At 43.7% G+C, this 17367-nt stretch overlaps 2 protein-coding genes across 7 annotated transcripts in view; one reads left to right on the top strand and one right to left on the bottom strand.

The window, feature by feature from the left end:
- The window catches only part of DPYSL3 (dihydropyrimidinase like 3), a 71373-nt gene extending 70582 nt beyond the window's left edge, over nt 1-791 (top strand). For all 3 annotated transcript variants that reach the window (XM_048860507.2, XM_048860505.2, XM_048860506.1), the window contains exon 14: nt 91-791. In XM_048860507.2, the coding sequence (XP_048716464.2) occupies nt 91-179 (89 nt within the window). In that variant the 3' untranslated portion in view covers nt 180-791. The remainder of the gene's footprint in view (nt 1-90) is intronic.
- A 4794-nt stretch (nt 792-5585) lies between these two features.
- STK32A (serine/threonine kinase 32A) overlaps nt 5586-17367 on the bottom strand; it is an 89472-nt gene continuing 77690 nt past the window's right edge. For 3 of the 4 annotated variants that reach the window (XM_048860512.2, XM_048860508.2, XM_075131326.1), the window contains 4 exons: nt 14341-14466; nt 13306-13434; nt 8849-8913; nt 5586-7621 (listed from right to left, as the gene is read on the bottom strand). In XM_048860512.2, coding sequence (XP_048716469.1) covers nt 7528-7621; nt 8849-8913; nt 13306-13434; nt 14341-14466 — 414 coding nt within the window. In that variant the 3' untranslated portion in view covers nt 5586-7527. The remainder of the gene's footprint in view (nt 7622-8848; nt 8914-13305; nt 13435-14340; nt 14467-17367) is intronic. The other variant, XM_048860513.2, reaches the window with a different exon arrangement.

The raw sequence follows: 17367 nt of genomic DNA, 5'->3' as shown, positions 1-17367 counted from the left end.
ACAGACCTCCTGACTGGTTGGCCTGTGAGCCACAACTGTCTAATTTCCCTTTCTCCCCTCCCTTTGTTTGTGGTCATGTCCTAATTTCAGGTACCCAGGTCGACGAAGGTGTTCGTTCAGCCAGCAAGCGCATTGTAGCGCCCCCTGGAGGCCGCTCCAATATAACCTCCCTGAGTTAAGCAGCTAAGCAGAGAAGGAAACACCAATATTCAAGGGGGAAAATGGTACATTGGTATTTAAGAAGGAAAAGCAATTAAAAACCGTTAAGAGCTGAAGAATCAATAAGCCTCAAGCCTTATGTTTCACAAACGCTATTTGCTACCTAGCTTTAAAAATATTGCTTTGGTTTCTGTTTATGCATAGCCTTAATTTTTTTCTTTCATTTTTACATGCATGCAAATCTGACAGGTCACTAAGTTAAGAGTCTGTAATATACGTGTTGAGTGCTTGTGTGATGCTGCATTGTAAGGAGGGGGCGGAGAAAGCTGGGATGACAGTGACATGAACGAACTAGCTAGGCAGGTTATTCAGAAGGAATCGGTGTGGGGGTGGGGAGGGTGGGTTGTGGGGAGGGATCGTGGGTAGGGGCAAGGTGGGTCTGTGTGTTGTGTCAATGTTCATCTGTTTCCACTCAATGCTGGTCAGACATGGTTGCCTCCGTCTTGTGTTGTGAGGCCCCTCGGGAAGCTCAGAGTCATCTCTGTAACAGCTCTGTTGTATCGCCTCATGTAAGACTTTATTACTTTGTACATTTTATTAAAAAACAGAAAGCAACTGTTCCTTCCAAACAACTTGCTGCACCAGTTTGTTTTTTCTCCTCTGCCGTAAAAGGGGAAACTCTGTTGGCTGCAGATACCCATGCGGGGGAGGGGGGGTGCATAGGGATTGGGAGGTGAGGGAGTCGTGAAAAAGTCCCTGCTAATACTCTGGCGCCTCCTGAGACAGCCTTATCCTTGTTTGGTCCTCTCCCTGCTCCCTTTACTCTCTTAAGACCCAGCACTGATGCTCCTGTCTCCTTTTGAAGACTTTGCCATGAACCCTGCGTGACATGTTAGACACATTTATATGCACTACTAAAGGTGCTCATTGCAGGTGACCTTAATGCTTCCCCTTTCACAACAGGGAGCCTGAGAGATGGTGGTGCCTCCTTCCGCCCTCTTCAGCAAACAGTCACGATCACATGAAGCTCCTGGATCCTGCTGAATGTTAGGGAGTGGATTCTGTTTTTTATATTTTTCATACTAACTTGTCCCCACAAGGTGGTGCTGGGATATCAGAAATGAAGAACTGCAGGTTACTTAGCTCCTCAGCGGCTTTCCTGTATTTGGAAGGGAGCAAGAAATCCAATGGAGAGTGACCCTGAAAAGTGATTGTTTCAAGTTTTTTAAATATACCACAATGAGATACATTTCTTGCCAGTCTCAGAGAGGCCAGGAACCAAATGGATTTGAAAACTGAACTATCCCGTCTTGTTTAGATATGGCCTCTCCAGAACAGGTTTGGCAGTGAGATGTGGGAGAAGCCTGTCTTGCTACTGCCCAAGCCAGGGATAAACAGAGGACTTCAATCTCTACCTTCAGGGCTGCCAAGCTGACACCTGTTGCAAACACTCAAAATGGACTAAGTTAAAATGTTGTGGTGTTTACCAGCCTGTCTCCACCATCGCACTGCAGAGCTGGGTCAGTAGCAGCAGGTTAGACCTCTCCCACTACTTGGTAACCCTGCAGTTACCAATGCCGGGAGAAAGAAGAACCAACTCAACTTGGATACATTTCTAGGCCCAAATTTTCAAAAATAACCACTGACTTTGAGTTCTTTGGTTTTGGGTGCTCAACTTTAAACATTGTGGGCTTGATATTTCAGATAAACGAGCCCCTACGGCTCCAGTTGGAATCAATGGGAGTTATATACAACACTTCTAAAAAGAAGGCCCTGGCTACCATCATTCACACTGGGCAACAAGAAGTGAGACATTTCAAAATCAAGGACTCACTTTGAAAACTTAGCTGCTACTGTTTGGGGCAATGAAAGTTCCAGTTTCCATTCCTCTCTCATAATAAACTCTGTCATCTTAATTATAGAGTTGAGGGAGAATTAAGAGCAATGCAGTATTTCTAACCATAAGCATTCCAAAATCATGAGCCAGGCCCCCCAAAATTGAGATTGACTTAATTTTTTTTAAATTGGTTCTTGTTTGTTTTATGGTTTCTGAACCATTAGGTGGCACCTGCTTTATGGTTTCAAGCTTTCCTCCACAGCTCTAAGGGCTAGAAATTGTATTTAATTTTAAATGAAAACTGACAGTGTTGTGTATTCATATGATTTCAACAGCTGGGTCTTTAAAAAAAGATATTGAGAAAGTTGGCAACATAGTAAAACTTTCAGCTCCCCACTATGTAAGAGACAGTAGTTATTGAAGTGGCTCAGGTGTTGAGTCAAAATGTAAAACCTTCAGGGGTTTGTTTGGAGTTTTTTTTGTTGAATTTAGTGTTGTTTTTTTAGGATGTGTAGAGAAAAATATCATTGAGATTTCCTTAGTACTAATAGAAACTGGGCTCTTCTGGAAGAAAAGGAAAAGGTGGATGGCCCAGAGGGATGGACAAATCACTCAGTGAAATGATCTCTCTCATCCACCTTGAGGCGCTGCAGCTGTTCACACAGTTGTCCTTTTTGGAGACCATGTATAAAAGTTGTCTTAATCCTTCATTTGGCTGATAGTTGTGAATGTGCCAGCATCCACAGGGTTGAAGAAATGGCAACTTACCTTTAACGTGTGCTTGTCTGCCCCTTGCACCTATACTGAATTAGATGCTATATCAAATTACTTGTTGGGTGAGCTTTCAACACTAAATTCAATCTGCAATTAGATTTTTCAGCTCATGAGAGCTGCCTGGTTTTGTTAACGTCCACACACGGTGTACAGTGCCTCAGGGTCGCCGTCTGCAGATCCTTCTGCTGGTCTTTTCAGTGGTCAACAGAAATCTTGCAGGCCAGTTTGAGGAGTGGGAGTCAGCTAGCTGATTAGACTGTGTAGATGGGCAAGATGGATCCCAACCCTCAGTTCAAAATCCAGGAGCCTCATCTAGAATGAGGGTAGAAGCTGTAGTTCTAAAAGGCTGAAAGACCTCGGCAATCCACCTACTCTATCTACAACATGTATTTCAGACTCCACGCTGACTCCCCTTCACACTCCTTCCTGATCCTGGACAAAGTCCACTGGTGTGGGGCCCGAGGAACTTAGATCCTCCCTTACCTCTGAAAGGATGACCTGCCCTCAGCAGAAACAATGGAACTAATATGAGGGGGACAACGCTTTCTTGGGATCGGGCCACTGACTGTGGAACTTGGAATGGTCACGAGCAAAGTTGCCATGAAATGTTAAACACACCCACAGGTCAAAGGCTTCCTTTATAATCCATTACAATGGGGAAAAAACTCCTTCCACTTCATGTGTTGGAATCAGTGGGTGAGGGAAAGCTCTTGTTGGTATGTGGTATGCTCAAATACTGCTGTGATACAGGTGGTAAAAATACCTAGACAGCTGATACTGTGTGCTGAAGGCAGAAATCATTCATGGCAGACTAATTTACTCAAATAAAACCCCACCAGAGATAGCAGGAACGCTGGGATTATGATTTAATTATTTAGCATCATCCATGTGCGTGGCCCATTGCAAAACAAAGCAGCTCCTTTCTGGTGCCAGAGCAGTGACCAGTAATAGTATTAGCTCTGGTTAGGGCTAACACCTGTAGATGAAAGATGAATGCAACCAATTGTGTGAGAACCAAAACTCAAGCTGATCCCACTGTCAGGGATGAAAAGTGGGCATCTGGGTTGAAAGAGACATTTATTCCTATCACTCAGGTTACGTGGGGCTTTTGGCAGCTGCGGGCTGAATCAATGCATGCTTGTTCTGTCCAAAAGTACTTAGAGTGCTAGTCTATGGGGCATTTAGAACGTTCTCTGTTAGGAGTCTCCCATTGTCAAAAAAACAGATTTGACAAAACACTGGGGGTGGGCGTAAGCACAAACTCTGACCTGTGTTTGCTAATAAAGTCTGTAGCAAGGCTTGAAATACCAGGGTGCTACATAAAACAAGTAGCTAGGTATACTCGTCGTAGCTCTCCAACAGTCTTCCTGTGGCATTTCAACTAGGTACTTATATGGACACCTATTAGCATAGTATCTGAGTACACCGCAAAGAGCACGTTTTAGCCTCACCACACCCCTCTGAGGTAGGTGTATCCCTGTTTTACAGATGACAAACTGATCCACTGAGATATGAAGCAGTTTGGGCTAGGTCACACTGGAAGTTTGGTAGAGCCAGGAATAGAATCTGGAGCTCCTGAAGCCGTGTCCAGTTCCTGTAAGCAAAAGGCCCGCTGTAAGTCATAGTTTGTCTGCTTATCTGTAAAAGGGTGTCAGGACCTCTGTGATGGGGTGTTGTAAGGATTCATTACTTAATGCTTGTACAGCACTTTAAGGTAAGTACTAATACTGAGATTGGTCAGAACAAGGGCCTGGGAGCCAGGACTTTTTAATCGATAGTGTGGTTGAATGTGGTGGGTGGGTGGTCACTTGATCCCCCTGTAATTCCATCAATCAATCCAGACTGGGTCAAAGTAAGGACTTGATTGAAAACCCAATGCTGTGTCTGAGCATGTTATGGGATAGGATGCCTGTGAGGGACAGGTGTCTGTTGATGCCATCCAGCCATCATGTTCTAGGTTTTCTGGGGGTCTTTTTCATCCTGCTTTCATTGGATCAATGTTGAAGCTGATTCCATGGGGAAGGTGGTAGGGAATCTGGAGAATTACCACTTTTGAGAGAGCATTGGGTGACCATTTGAGAGGGCGGAAGCTGCTTACTAGCTTCATTTGACTTCAGTTCATACCATTGCCTGTTTTTAATCATTTGGTGATTATTCTTGTGAAGGAAAGAGGGCCATGGCTACTGCATAGAAGATTTATGAAATAGGGGAAAATAAAGCAAACTCAAAACACCCCACTGTGAGGATGGGGCCATTCTCACTAGATCTTTCCGCTATGAGACTGTCTGCTAAAAGCAGTGATGTGCTCAAGCCTCAGCATTCAGATCATTCATTCCTCCCCCTAAAGTTCCTCTGTTATGAAGATGGGGACTAATTGTAGGCTACAGCGCTGCATTCGGATTCCAAACACACCCACAGTTCAGGGACATTCAGATCTGGAGTTTGGGTCTGGTGGGGTCCAAGCTTTTCAGAAAGGGATTGTGCACTGGTGCAGTAACTGCTGCTACTTCTAATGTTGCATACACTGATCACGCTGCCTGGAGCTCAGCAGCCTCCCACCTGGTTGCTGCTATGGGAGAGCTGTGGCTGAAAGGTATCTGACAAAGTAGTCTATTCCTACAGCCATGCTGCAGCCTGAGTGAGTTACTGGCTTCTAGTCCTTTCCTGATCCGCAGAGCTGAATCACTGCCATTTACCTGGGACTATTTTATTTCAAGAGACCTAAAAAATTTTTAAAAAGGAATAGTGGACCAGCCACTCCTGGTGCTGAGACCCGGGGCGCCATGCAAAGGAATGCGAGTGATTTAGTCAGCAGGACTGAGACAAGGGCTTTATTTTCTATTTGCTCACTCTGATGACAGCTACCTCAACTCAGCCTCAAGCATGCTCACAGGGTCTGGAGACAGGCCATTCTGAGCACTCCTTGAGGCAGCTGCTTGCTAATGTGTAAGGATAAACTACATCCTCCAAAACCAAACCACACAGCCACTGTTTAATCAAGAGAATATGGCTTACTCATAATACTAATAAATCATTTGCATCTGTGAGAAGGCATCCATCCTGCCCGAGGTGGTCTAAATATGTAAAGCAAGGATGGCTCTTTTCTTAAGTTTTCTGAATGCATCAGAGAATGGAACCAAAGCCTCCTTCCAGGTTGCAGTGTGCAGATGCTGTTCTCCGAAGGATTTTTAAAACAGCTTCGCGAAGGGGAAAAGCACATTTAAAATAAAAGTCAAGGAGATTTCCAGTTGGCTCAGAACAGTGGAAACTCACACTTTGGCTTGCAATGCAAGTGACCTCAGAAACTACACTGGCTTTTGATTGTCTGGGAAGAAGTCTCATATCTTGTTTTTATTCAGACCTCTACTTGACCAGATTCAGACAGGGAGAGAAAGGAAGTCGCAGGGGGATACAAAGAACGGCTTTGGGCAGATGGAGACAGTTAACACACAGTGAGAGTAAGACAAGCAAAACAAGAAGGTGAGAACTCAGGGCCCTAATGCTTTAAAAAGATAGTGTCAATCACAGCATGACTATAAACCAGGTGCTTTGGCCAATTTCAGCCTTGGTGTAAAATGGTGCAGTTACCATTGGGTATTGTGGCTGCTTAGACCAGGGTTGAATTTGGTCCATAATGTTCACGTCTAACACCTTAGCGAAAGGGAAATTGAGACTACAAAGTTGATGTTCTATCACACTTAAAGATGCATAACCAAATTTACCTCTGGTGTAAGGGGACCAAAGGGGGCCACAATCCCATTGGATTCAATGGAGTTGCATCTGCTTATGCCAGTGGTGAACTTTATCTGCTAGTGAAGCATCCACCCTAGCGTGTTATCCAGCAATAGAGAACTGCTACCTCTTCCTTTTCTGACCCAAATTAGTAGGCTCCGTCCCAGTCCCCATTGTTCATATGTTCTTAGCCATTGCTGAGCCAGCTCTGCCCAATAGTATAAAGTCAGGGAAGCTAGGGAATTTCATCAGAGACAGAAAACAGAAACATAAGAAACCATTATTGCCTTTTCCCCATATTGAGGAACTAGATCATTTCCCTACCACAGACTAAAGAAATATTAGAAAGAGACCCTGCTGGAAGCAAAGGTCCTGTCTTCTGTATGCTGCAGATTAAATACAAGCCCGGCAGTTGAGAGCAGCCCCTTCTGCCTCTAACAATTAGAGATGAGTCTAAGCTATGAGGCTCATGTGAAAATCCAAACTTCCAAAGAGTTTGGGTCTGTGATTCTGCTGCCGGCTCATCTCTAATATTGAGTCTATGTGACAGACCTAATTATGCATTAAATACCCTTCTGTTGCTTCCCACTGGCAATCAACTGATCCCTCGCCCAGATTTACACTAGGCACTCAATACCTAAATGTTGTGCCAGCAGGCATCCTGCCCCACAAGGATAAGCTCCTCCTTCCTGCACTCAGGGTCTCTTCTGAAAAAGAGACCACATCTTCTTGTGCTCAAATTCCTGTAACCATCTCCGGCAGAGGAGGAGGATCTGACTCTTGTTTATTTTGGCAGGCTATTTGCAGGGGCAGTACTAAAGACCTCTCCCTGGCCCCCTGTATCCACCTGACTTAAGGTGGAAGGAGGAAAAGAAAGGTGCACACATTTCTGGCTTAGACGCCCTGTGCTGGGGTATGTGCATTGTCCTTTTATCAGTGGGTAATTCTATTCACCAAGCTCCGTGAACATGTGTAGGTGTGCAGTGAACCCTGGGGGAACACACCAGGGCAGAGGCTAAGTGAGCTCAAAGGTTGTTGTTCTGGTTGTCTTCTTCTTCCGGGTCTTTGGTTTGTGCCAGTGTTATATTCTCTTGGATTTCATTGTGGTGTCTCCTCATCCTTAAAAAAAGAAAAGAAATGAAGAGTGAAAACCCCAGGGAGAAAGCCAGCATGAGGCAGCAGCCTAGGACTGTTTCACTGCCAGCGCAGTGTGTGTTTTCCGGTCACTTCTTAACCCACACACAAGCTTGATTTCAGCCCATTTCTCCTCTAAGAGAGTGCTACAGCATTTCGGCTAGCTACATTATTTCTGCTAGCACAGTGCAACAGCCATGCCTCCTGAGCCCTTGTCTTGAGCACACCCTTATCAGCACTCTTCCCCACCCATTTTCTGAGTACACCTACCATATTCTCTCCCCTGGTCCCGGGTGGGCCGAGTCTGGCCAGTTCAGAGCGAGTGCTCTTTTCATCCCCCCAAAAGGAGGCTCTACTTCAGGGGGATCATTACAAACTTTGGGCCCACTCCAGCAATCCCTGCTCACATGAACAATACTTACTTACAGGAGTAGACTCTGATTTCCATGGGCTCTACTTGCATGAGCAAGTGTTACAGGCATGTACTCTTAAATCCATATGAATTTGCATGAAATATCATAGGATTGGTATGTTAATTTCATCTAATGTTCAGTGCTTTTCAAGGGAATTTATTCCAACTTCACTTCTCATTCATTTAAGATATACTAACTAGGCTCGAGATTCAGCTCTGTAGCAGATGATGAGGGGTTATTTGTAATGGCAGAGATTTGGTTAGATGTGGTAGAACTGGTCCTGCTGTGTTCTATGGCTAATGCATAGAACAGGGAGGCAGTCCCCACTCCGGGGTTTATGAAGCTGAAGCACACTTCCGGGTATTTGGTTTTCTTTTATTGATTTACTGGTTATCGCCTCCTCAGCCTTGTCCCCTATTTGGAGATGTTTATATGATTCAACATACATGGATGCAGAATAAATTCCATTAAAAACATCAGGGAACATCCCATGCAATCTCTGACAATAGTTTATCCAAATTCATTTGGAATTTAAGGCAGTATGGGTTCCAGTTTTCAGTACTGTGGGCTTTACCCTTTATCTCATGAGTAAAAATGCCACTCCGTTCCCCTTCAGATCCTGGATTAAATAACATTCACTAACATCTGCTTCTCTCCATTGCTATTTCAACTGTTTTTTTAAAAATATAATAGAACCCTATAGCGGTTTGAGCAGATGGAGAGTTAGTCCTGTCAAAGGTCTTACTAACACACTGAAAAACCTGCCAGAGTGGTCCACTTCTCCTATGTCACTACTTACTTTTCTCTGTTGAAAACAATGAAGTCCCTTTGCAGTGACTCCAGGTGCTTCTGAAGACGGCAGCCCTTCCATGTTGAAATAGGGAAAAGCAGAGGAGAGGACAGTTAGAGTTCACAACTGACACAGGACAGTATCTGAGGTGTTCCCATCCATTAGGCATAAATGGGTTTGCCCCTACAGGTTGAAGAATGGCTTGAATGAAGAATCAGGGTAACGTATTATATTCAATAGCACTTATTCCATCACAGAAGGTCTCCAATTTTGAGAAAGGAGTCATAGAAGAGTTCAGTTTACCGTAGCTGTACAAAGCATGGGATGTGAGCCCAGAAGTCTTAGCACCACACACAAGTGAGAGCAGCACCAATGTGGATGCAGGGAATTATAACTAGAGAATTATTGTGCAGGCTGGCTCTTCTCACTCGTGCTAGGCAAATATGAAAGAAGCAAGTTAAGTGTAAATTGCTTCAGTTAATGCTGTGGTGAACCCAAAGTGCCTTGCAGAATGTATAGAGGGATCCCTCCATCCATTCCTGAAATACCTCCCACACACTTTTAGGGAAGGGAAATAAGGTGCATGATTGGTTTTGCTTATGCGGTTCACACAACTGCTTTGGGCAGGAAGTTGGGAATAACTATTTCAGCAGTTGATTCTACAGGAGGCATTTGAAGTTGGCAAAAGGTTAAATCCCCAAACTAGAATTTCTCCAAGGCAGACAGGTTGATATTCCTCAATAGTCCTCAGTTTTACCTCTTGTCTGAAAGAGAGAATTTGCGGAGTGGGAGCGAGCTGAAAATGTACAGAAAGCTCTACCTTCTTCTCTCTCCTCTTTCATTAGATAAAGAGAGATTGAAGGAGGAGCAGTCTTGTGTCTAAAGCACAGAATTAGGGGGTTCACATTATTGTGATGACCATTTAATCACAGGGCATTACACACCTTACAAAATATACAAAGACACACTTTTCCCTGCCCTGAAGAGCTTACAGCTTAAGGGTAGGTAGGGCACAACATGTGAGAGCTACAAGCAGTAGGTGGGGGGAAAGGAGCAATGGAAATAGATTCATGCAGTTAGTTATGTGCATGCCTTGTCTCAAAACTGTTTTGTTCCCAGCTCTGGGTTGTGGTTTCCCCAGCTGTAAAGTGGGGAGAATGATACCCACTCCCCAAGAGTGCTGGTCAGGTGCTTTTAGCACGTAGGATGGATGGCAAAGCATTAGTATGGAAAGCCAGATTTCCTTATGCTGCGGCCAGGTGACAGAGCTCTGTCGAGAGCCTGCCTCATTTGGGCTCAGTGAAGCTTGATGGAAGAGGTGGGCAAGCCTCAGGCCAGGATCAGTGTTAGACAGTGATAGAATGGAGTATGTGTATCAGCAGCCATACACACAGCCTACAAACAACAAAGGGGGGAAAAAACCTGCCTGAAGGCAAATAAAACATGAGCTGTAGCTCACGAAAGCTTATGCTCAAATAAATTGGTTAGTCTCTAAGGTGCCACAAGTCCTCCTTTTCTATTTACAAGCCCTAACTCTGACTGGCAAGATCGGTTCCGATAGCTCTTGAGTTTGGCTGCTTCATTCACCACAGAGACGTTTCACTGGGCTACCAGACACCACCTGCATTCCAGTCACCAGCGCATGGTAAAAGGAAAAAAAGTGACAGATGCCTTCTTTAAACCGTTTGTACAAGTCAGACACTGACAGGATTCCTTAAAGAGACACAGCTCTAGCACAATTTAGCTGTCACAGCATAGTACTCCCCAAAGCCGTGAGCAACAGTGCACCTCTCCTTGCTATGTATGACACAGGCTCCGGTTTAATGCGACCCCAAGAATTCATAACCTTGTATTTCACTTTTAATTTCCTCTAAGCATTATGCTCAGCTGTTGCTTCCTTCGTACAGCTGCTGTCCTCAGAGCCATCGTTCACACACACACACACAAAGTGGCAGTGATTTGAACAGTAGAGATATCTCTGGCTTTGTGACTGCCTGCTGAGAACGAACTTTACCCTGAGGGTCTCCCTGAATGAAAACTAGTGAGAGTAAACTCCTGACCTAAATGCACAAAGAAAATCAATACAGCAGACATAAAATGTCCTATAAAACCCTATAGCCATGGTCTACATCAGGGGTGAAAGTAAGGCGGTACAGGCCGGTACCGCGTCCTGGTAAGAAGTGGCTGCCACGGCAGCGTTTTAACGTCACTGCCCCTTTTGCCCCCCTCTCCGCCTGGCTGCCGATGAGGGTGGGGGGGCGCAAAAGGAGCAGTTGCCCTGGGGCTGGCAATTAAAAGGGGCCTGGGGCTCCGGACCCTTTCAATCACCGCTGAAGCCTTGGGAGGCGCAGGCCAAGCAGTGCGGATTGCCTGGCTGGGGGACACTGACCCCCCCCAGTCCCCACCTTCCATCTGAAGCCATGCCCCTTTGGAGGGGGGGCACAGAGCTGACCCCATACCAGTAAGAGTTCAATTTTACTTTCACCCCTGGTCTACACGGAGAATATTGTAACGTTGACCTCACACACAAGGTTTTGAACTACTATAAACTAAATTTATTTAAAGATGCTTCTGAGAGAACTGCCCAGACAGTACATTCCTCCTCAACCTCTGATCTCAAAGAGTCCTCCCAACAAAAAGGAATGGGAGCCAAAAAGATGATCGCTGCAGACCCTTCCACCTCACACCTCCTACCTTTCAAGGTACTAAAAGAATGAGGCCTACAGCAAGGGAAAGTGTGTGCAGGGGAACCTGAACCTTTAAAAGGAGGAAACAGGTAGTGGGGCTGGAGGGAGGAAAGAAAGGCCTTTTATAGCAGGGAGGTAATATGCAGGCAGAGAGGAGAAGCACACAAAGAGTCCTAACAGCAAAGAAAGAGATGGGTGCCAAAGAGATGGGTGCCGAAAAGAGAGGGGAAGGGTGCAGTTAAGACCAAAGCATGACCCAATATCACATCTAGGGAGACCATTGATGTTTAATGCCATGGGTTGTCAGTCAAACCTCCTTAGAAAACACTGTTTTATTTTGTTTCTTGAGAAATTTTACTTAAAAAACATGGTTTTTGGAATAAACTTTCCAAATTCCTAGTGCTTTCACAAAACCCAACACATTCTACAGGCTTCTGCTGCCTCTTGGCGGCACTCAACCTGCTGGCAACATTCATTCTGCACAGCTGATTGGGAAGGGGTGGGGATCAGGCTGCTTTTGCTTCCACTGATGAAGAGTATTAAAAAGGATCAGTTTTGTAAATGAAAGAACTCGTATCCCAGGCCATGATAAAATATTTAAGATGCTCAGAGATTCAGCTGACCTTCAAAATAACTTAATTTTTAAAGAATCCAATTCTATTTAATTAGAGGATCTTTATCATAGAAGAGGGATGAGGGAGACTTCAGTATTAACAAAGCCCTATGGCATCAATGCAGGGGAGAAATTCCGGCCACACAGAAGTCAATGAAGTTTTGACATTGACTTCAGTGGGGCAGGATTTCACTCTAGGACTTCGTTAGGCTCCCTCCTAATGTTATCATGACCTGCCAACATGTTTTAAACACAACTGATTTTCCTAGTCTAAACATGGCCTTGGAAACACTTCACCTTTTAGATGACTGAACTGAAAGGGAGGACAGGCTCCTACCCCAAATTGGCCTTCAGCATTTTACAAATAAACTGGGTGGTGCATTGTGTGCCTTAAAAACTGGCTTTCCACTTCCTGAGACCTAGATTCAACGCCTAGTTTAGTTTGATCACAACTGAAAATGAGGTTGTGGATGGTCTGATTCTAGCCCATAATGAAGATCTGCCCACATTGCAAATCCTGCTGCAAGCTTAGCATAATGGAGCATGATTAGCCAGGTTGGCTGCAGAGAGGCCAAGGTCTGGAATACTGGGGGAGTCATAAGAGTTTGCTGGTACCTTGGAAGCACTGCTTGGGAGAAGCTTGCAAAACACCTTCGTGACTTGTGCCCAGGTGTGAGAAACTGGAGCGGCACCATTTCCTACCACTCTGACCCAATCTTGCAGTAAATTATCTCCAGCAAAACATTATCAACAGCAAAGTCAGAAACTAGTCCTTCCCGTACTCCATTCCCTGAAATTAAAAGCCATCTGGGACTGTTTAAATCCCAACATTAGCCACCATGGGCAATTCCTTCCCCCCCACCCACCTCTGACTTTTAAAAAAGGAAATTAAATGCAAAATTTATGTTATAAAACATAAAAATTACATAACTAAGATAGCAATTTAGGAAATGCATGAGTTAATGTTCATATTACAATATCATGCTGTCCCTGGTGTACGCTCTGTCACTAGTACAGAGAGGTTTTGTGAACAAAGCCATCCCAACAGCAACAATCAGACTATTTACATGTTTGCATTTTGCTGCATCCATATGAAATATCTAGTGGATTTTTGTGTAAAGAAAGATTTCCAGGACTCTAGGAGCCTGCCTCTCTTTCTCTCTCACCTGTGAAGAATAGCTTTTGTTGGTGTCTTTCTCCTTCTTAGCTAAGCGCTTCTTTTTCTTATGAAGAGGTTTGGACTCCAGGATCATTTCTTCAAGTTCGAAGGTTGGGTCACAATTCAGTCTACCTTTCTATAGGGGAGAGAAAGGTCACCTTAGCTGAATCGACCCTGCATTGAAGAGGCTCTCACAAACAGGAAAGAACCTGGGAAATAACTCTCTAATGAATAAACCAATAACAATAACCTAGCCAGAGCTCCTGCTGAACCTTTTACATATTTTATCACTCCCCTCGGTTAGAAGGACACTGTCAAGGTACATTGCATCATTTTAAAAATCACTTTCTCATTTATTCATTGTTGTTTATACTGAAACCTTGAATGCTTCAAGGAGAAATCTAGAGTATTCCTTTCCATAATTATGATCTTCTCCCTTAGGTATATATGCATTGGTTTGTTATTAAGGGTCATTTGTCAGGATAAGCAGTTATTCTAAAGTGGCTGGCAAGAACCAAGTTATACACATAGGGTTATCTGAGAGTTCTGGGCTGTGGACGTTTTTTTTAAATTGTAGAATGATCACAAGCACGGTTGCTCACAGCCGTTTGCTACTGCAGGATTGCTCATGAGCGCAGTGGCTAGGCACGCTAGTTTGTTATGATAGGGTTGGTTACGAGCATTGAATTCTCTGCACATAGTTTTGAAAATACAAAGGTTCTTGTAAGTGCATTAGAGCACTTCTTCTGAATACACAGAGAATTAATGACAACATTACAAAACTAACAATAATACAAATCGTGAGCATCCACCATTTGTAATGATCCCTTTAATAGTCTTAATCATAAAATGAAAATTCTCACCTGGATTTTCCCTTGCCTTGCACCTTGTATAGTAATATATACCTGTGCAAAGTGTGTGCAAAAGTACATTACTTTTCTGATCTAGTGCAAAGTAGTGGAGAATCAGGTGCAGTGTATAGGAGGGTACTCTGATCGTGTAGACATTCTAAATGATGGGTTTTTTTAAAAAATTGCCTTACAGTAGGAATGAATCCTGGCATTATCCTCTTCTGTAGGACTGCATCCCAGTTAATATCAGCGAGATACGGAAAGTCCTGGATATCTTTCAACTGAGAAAACCGTGCCTCGGGATTTGGCTCAAGCAACTGGCAATGGGAATTAAACACAACAGTTTAGACGCCAGGCCACGGGAAGACAATCAGGAGAAAAAGGGTATATATATATATATATCACACAGTTGTGAATCTATATCTGTCTATATGTACACCAGTTGCCTTTTTAAAATGTACCAATTTTGCCTTTGATAACTTGATACCGATCCCATGATATTCACCCTATTCTCTTTATACCTAGGGAATGCTTCCAATACTACAGTAGTAATGCTATGTAGTTACAAAGGAAATTGAAAAGTTCTGAAGAGCAACAATCTGTGTTTATATAGGAATATATACACACACGCACACCCTGAAGCCTATAATTATACCAGGAATATCAATGTTATTTGCTATCTATCAGTGCGTAGGAAGAGGACAGAATTTAGGCTACATTGTTATTGACTATAGACCACACAATAAAGTGGGTAGGGAGAGAGGGCAATGGGCAGTCTTTCTTCTCCTGCTCCCCGACACAGCAGCCAGCAGAGGTGAGTTGGTATGGGTGGTGATGTAATTTGTTATGCTGTAGGCCAATGGCAAATTTCCTCCATTCCCAGAGCACAAGGGAAGCAGGGAGGGAGTGGTGCCTCAAAGAGGGTTACTCTTGATTTGGCAGTTTATGTACCACCGTCTCTTAAGAGTGGTGCCTACTGGCACAATGTAGCCCCTTGTCTATATCTGTCCACTTTCTCCCCCCTCTTCTTAGTTAAGATTCCATTCTCCATTAGCTTTCGGGCAGTTGTAACTGACTGCAGTGCCTGGATGGGTGGAGTTAACCTTAACCCTCCCATTGAGAGTATATTGCAGGAGTTAAACAGCCCGACTATGGCTCCAGGCGTCCACCCTCCTGTACAAGCAGGGAGAGTCACCAGCACTACTCCAGAGGGTTGTGTTAGCAACCTGGCATTACAGGTCAGTACACATTAGTGCAGGGTCTTTTTTTAATCTTGGTCAGAAGCCAAGTGGTTTAATCTGTGCCGGCCTGAAGCTCAGAGCACAGAGATCTCTGGTCCCACATATCACTCAGTCCAGGGTGCAACACACAAACTCCGGCATCAGAGCCAAAGTAATCTCATTGCTAATGATTTTTCAACTGGGCTGCTTACTTGGCTACATCTGAAGATTTTCCTTTAGTAACGACTCACTGAGTTCTTTCTTATTAGCAAGTTAAGCAGTGCATCCACTGAGATGTCACCAGATGTCCTTGAGTGTGAACAAGTCATCCAAAATGGTCTGTTTTAACAGGTTCTTTTCTTTCACAGGGAGACTAAGAAAAATGGAACACGTTCTACAGTGTTTCTTCCCCCCTCTCTCCAATTTAAATAAAATCCCAGCGGGGCCAGCTTCATCTTCACTTTCTCAGTATTTGGATCTGATTTCCTCACTCCACTTCCCCACCAAACTCTACTGAAAATGTATATGTATTTGGCATTTTAGTCTCCTGTCTCCAACACAACAGTGAAATTGGAAACTGCAGATTAAAAAGGCATCTTTCCAAAGAAGACATATCTAATCACAGCACAGAAAACTCAGTTAACATGAGGGAGGCAGAGGGACTGGCTAAAGTGTTAATAAAGGGGTATAATTAAGAGAAATGGGATGCAAAAAAAAATGCAAGGTATGGATATTAAGAAGTTTTTAATTGTGAGCTCTATTAGGCTGTATCATAGTCTTCCAAGGACACCAGTGAATGTCACAATGGATAGTGCTCTATATTGTTAGGAAACAACTGGCTGTTTTAATATTTATTTAACTGAGGAATGCTGATGCTTCCTATTACTATTGTATCTGGGCACCGCACAACTGTCAGTGGCTTTATCCTCACAACACACCCCTGGGAGGTAGGCAAGGGCCATTACCCCCATGTTAGAGATGGGGAACTGAGGCACAGAGAGATTAAATGACTCGCCTAAAGTCATTTGTGATGGAGCAGAAAACTGAATTCAGGTCTCTCAATTTCCAGGTTAATACCCTACCTGCTGGACCATCCTCCCTTTCTGACATCTATGAGTCTAAAACCATGGCAGTGGTCCAACTTGTCTTCATGTTTTTCAATGAATCCAGTGGGGATTTTTCATATTAGCTATAATACAAATTAGCGATTGAATTCTGTCTTTCAAGTTCTGTGGTTCAAGATTGCAAGAACTTCTAGTAGCACATTCTAAAATAACCCCAGAAAAACACTTCCTCAAATGTAATGAATACGCTGACAACTTGAAACACCATTTTAGTGTTAGTGCTTGCAACCAGAGTGTGAATGATATTAAGTGGAGGCGCAAAATCTATACTGTCAGCGTGTGAATGATATGCAGGCTGAGTGTAAACATCACTCACAGTTCATTTTCCCCATTCCAAGTACTGTGCTTAAACACAAAATGTAAGTAATGTGGCTCTTGTACCAATGATCAAATGCATTGAACCTTAATATGAAATTCACTTGAGATATTTGAACAGGACAAAACTTAACATCCCAGTTGGCCTCATATATAATAAATATTGCTGCTAAACCAGATGCAAAGGGGCACACAGAAACTTAAATAAATTGTGACATTGCATTATTAATTCAAGCCCGTGGGATTTACAGCATGTTGTGGTTCAGGATAAATCTTCTAGCAAAGGTAAAAATATATAGAAATACAAAGGATGTCTGCATTAAGATCCCTGTGTCGCTATTTGGCCTGGTTAAACTCTAGCTCAAGTATTAACTATTCCTCTTTCTTAAATTCCCCCATTTAATATTAATTAAATGGGTATTTTTCAATCTTCCTCCTAAAAACACTGCTGTGCTGCATTACCAATGAAGAATTGTTCCCATGTCTGTAGCCTAGCCCATGTCTTTTTCAGTGGTGGGGATAACTGTACTCAGAGTCTTTAGGAAGAAAAATTGTCCTA

This window comes from Caretta caretta, chromosome 8 (genome assembly GCF_965140235.1).
Source record: "Caretta caretta isolate rCarCar2 chromosome 8, rCarCar1.hap1, whole genome shotgun sequence".
Classification (NCBI taxonomy): Eukaryota; Metazoa; Chordata; order Testudines; family Cheloniidae; genus Caretta; species Caretta caretta.
The sequence above is the reverse complement of the archived record's forward strand: the minus strand, read 5'-3'. Positions and strand labels throughout refer to the sequence as shown.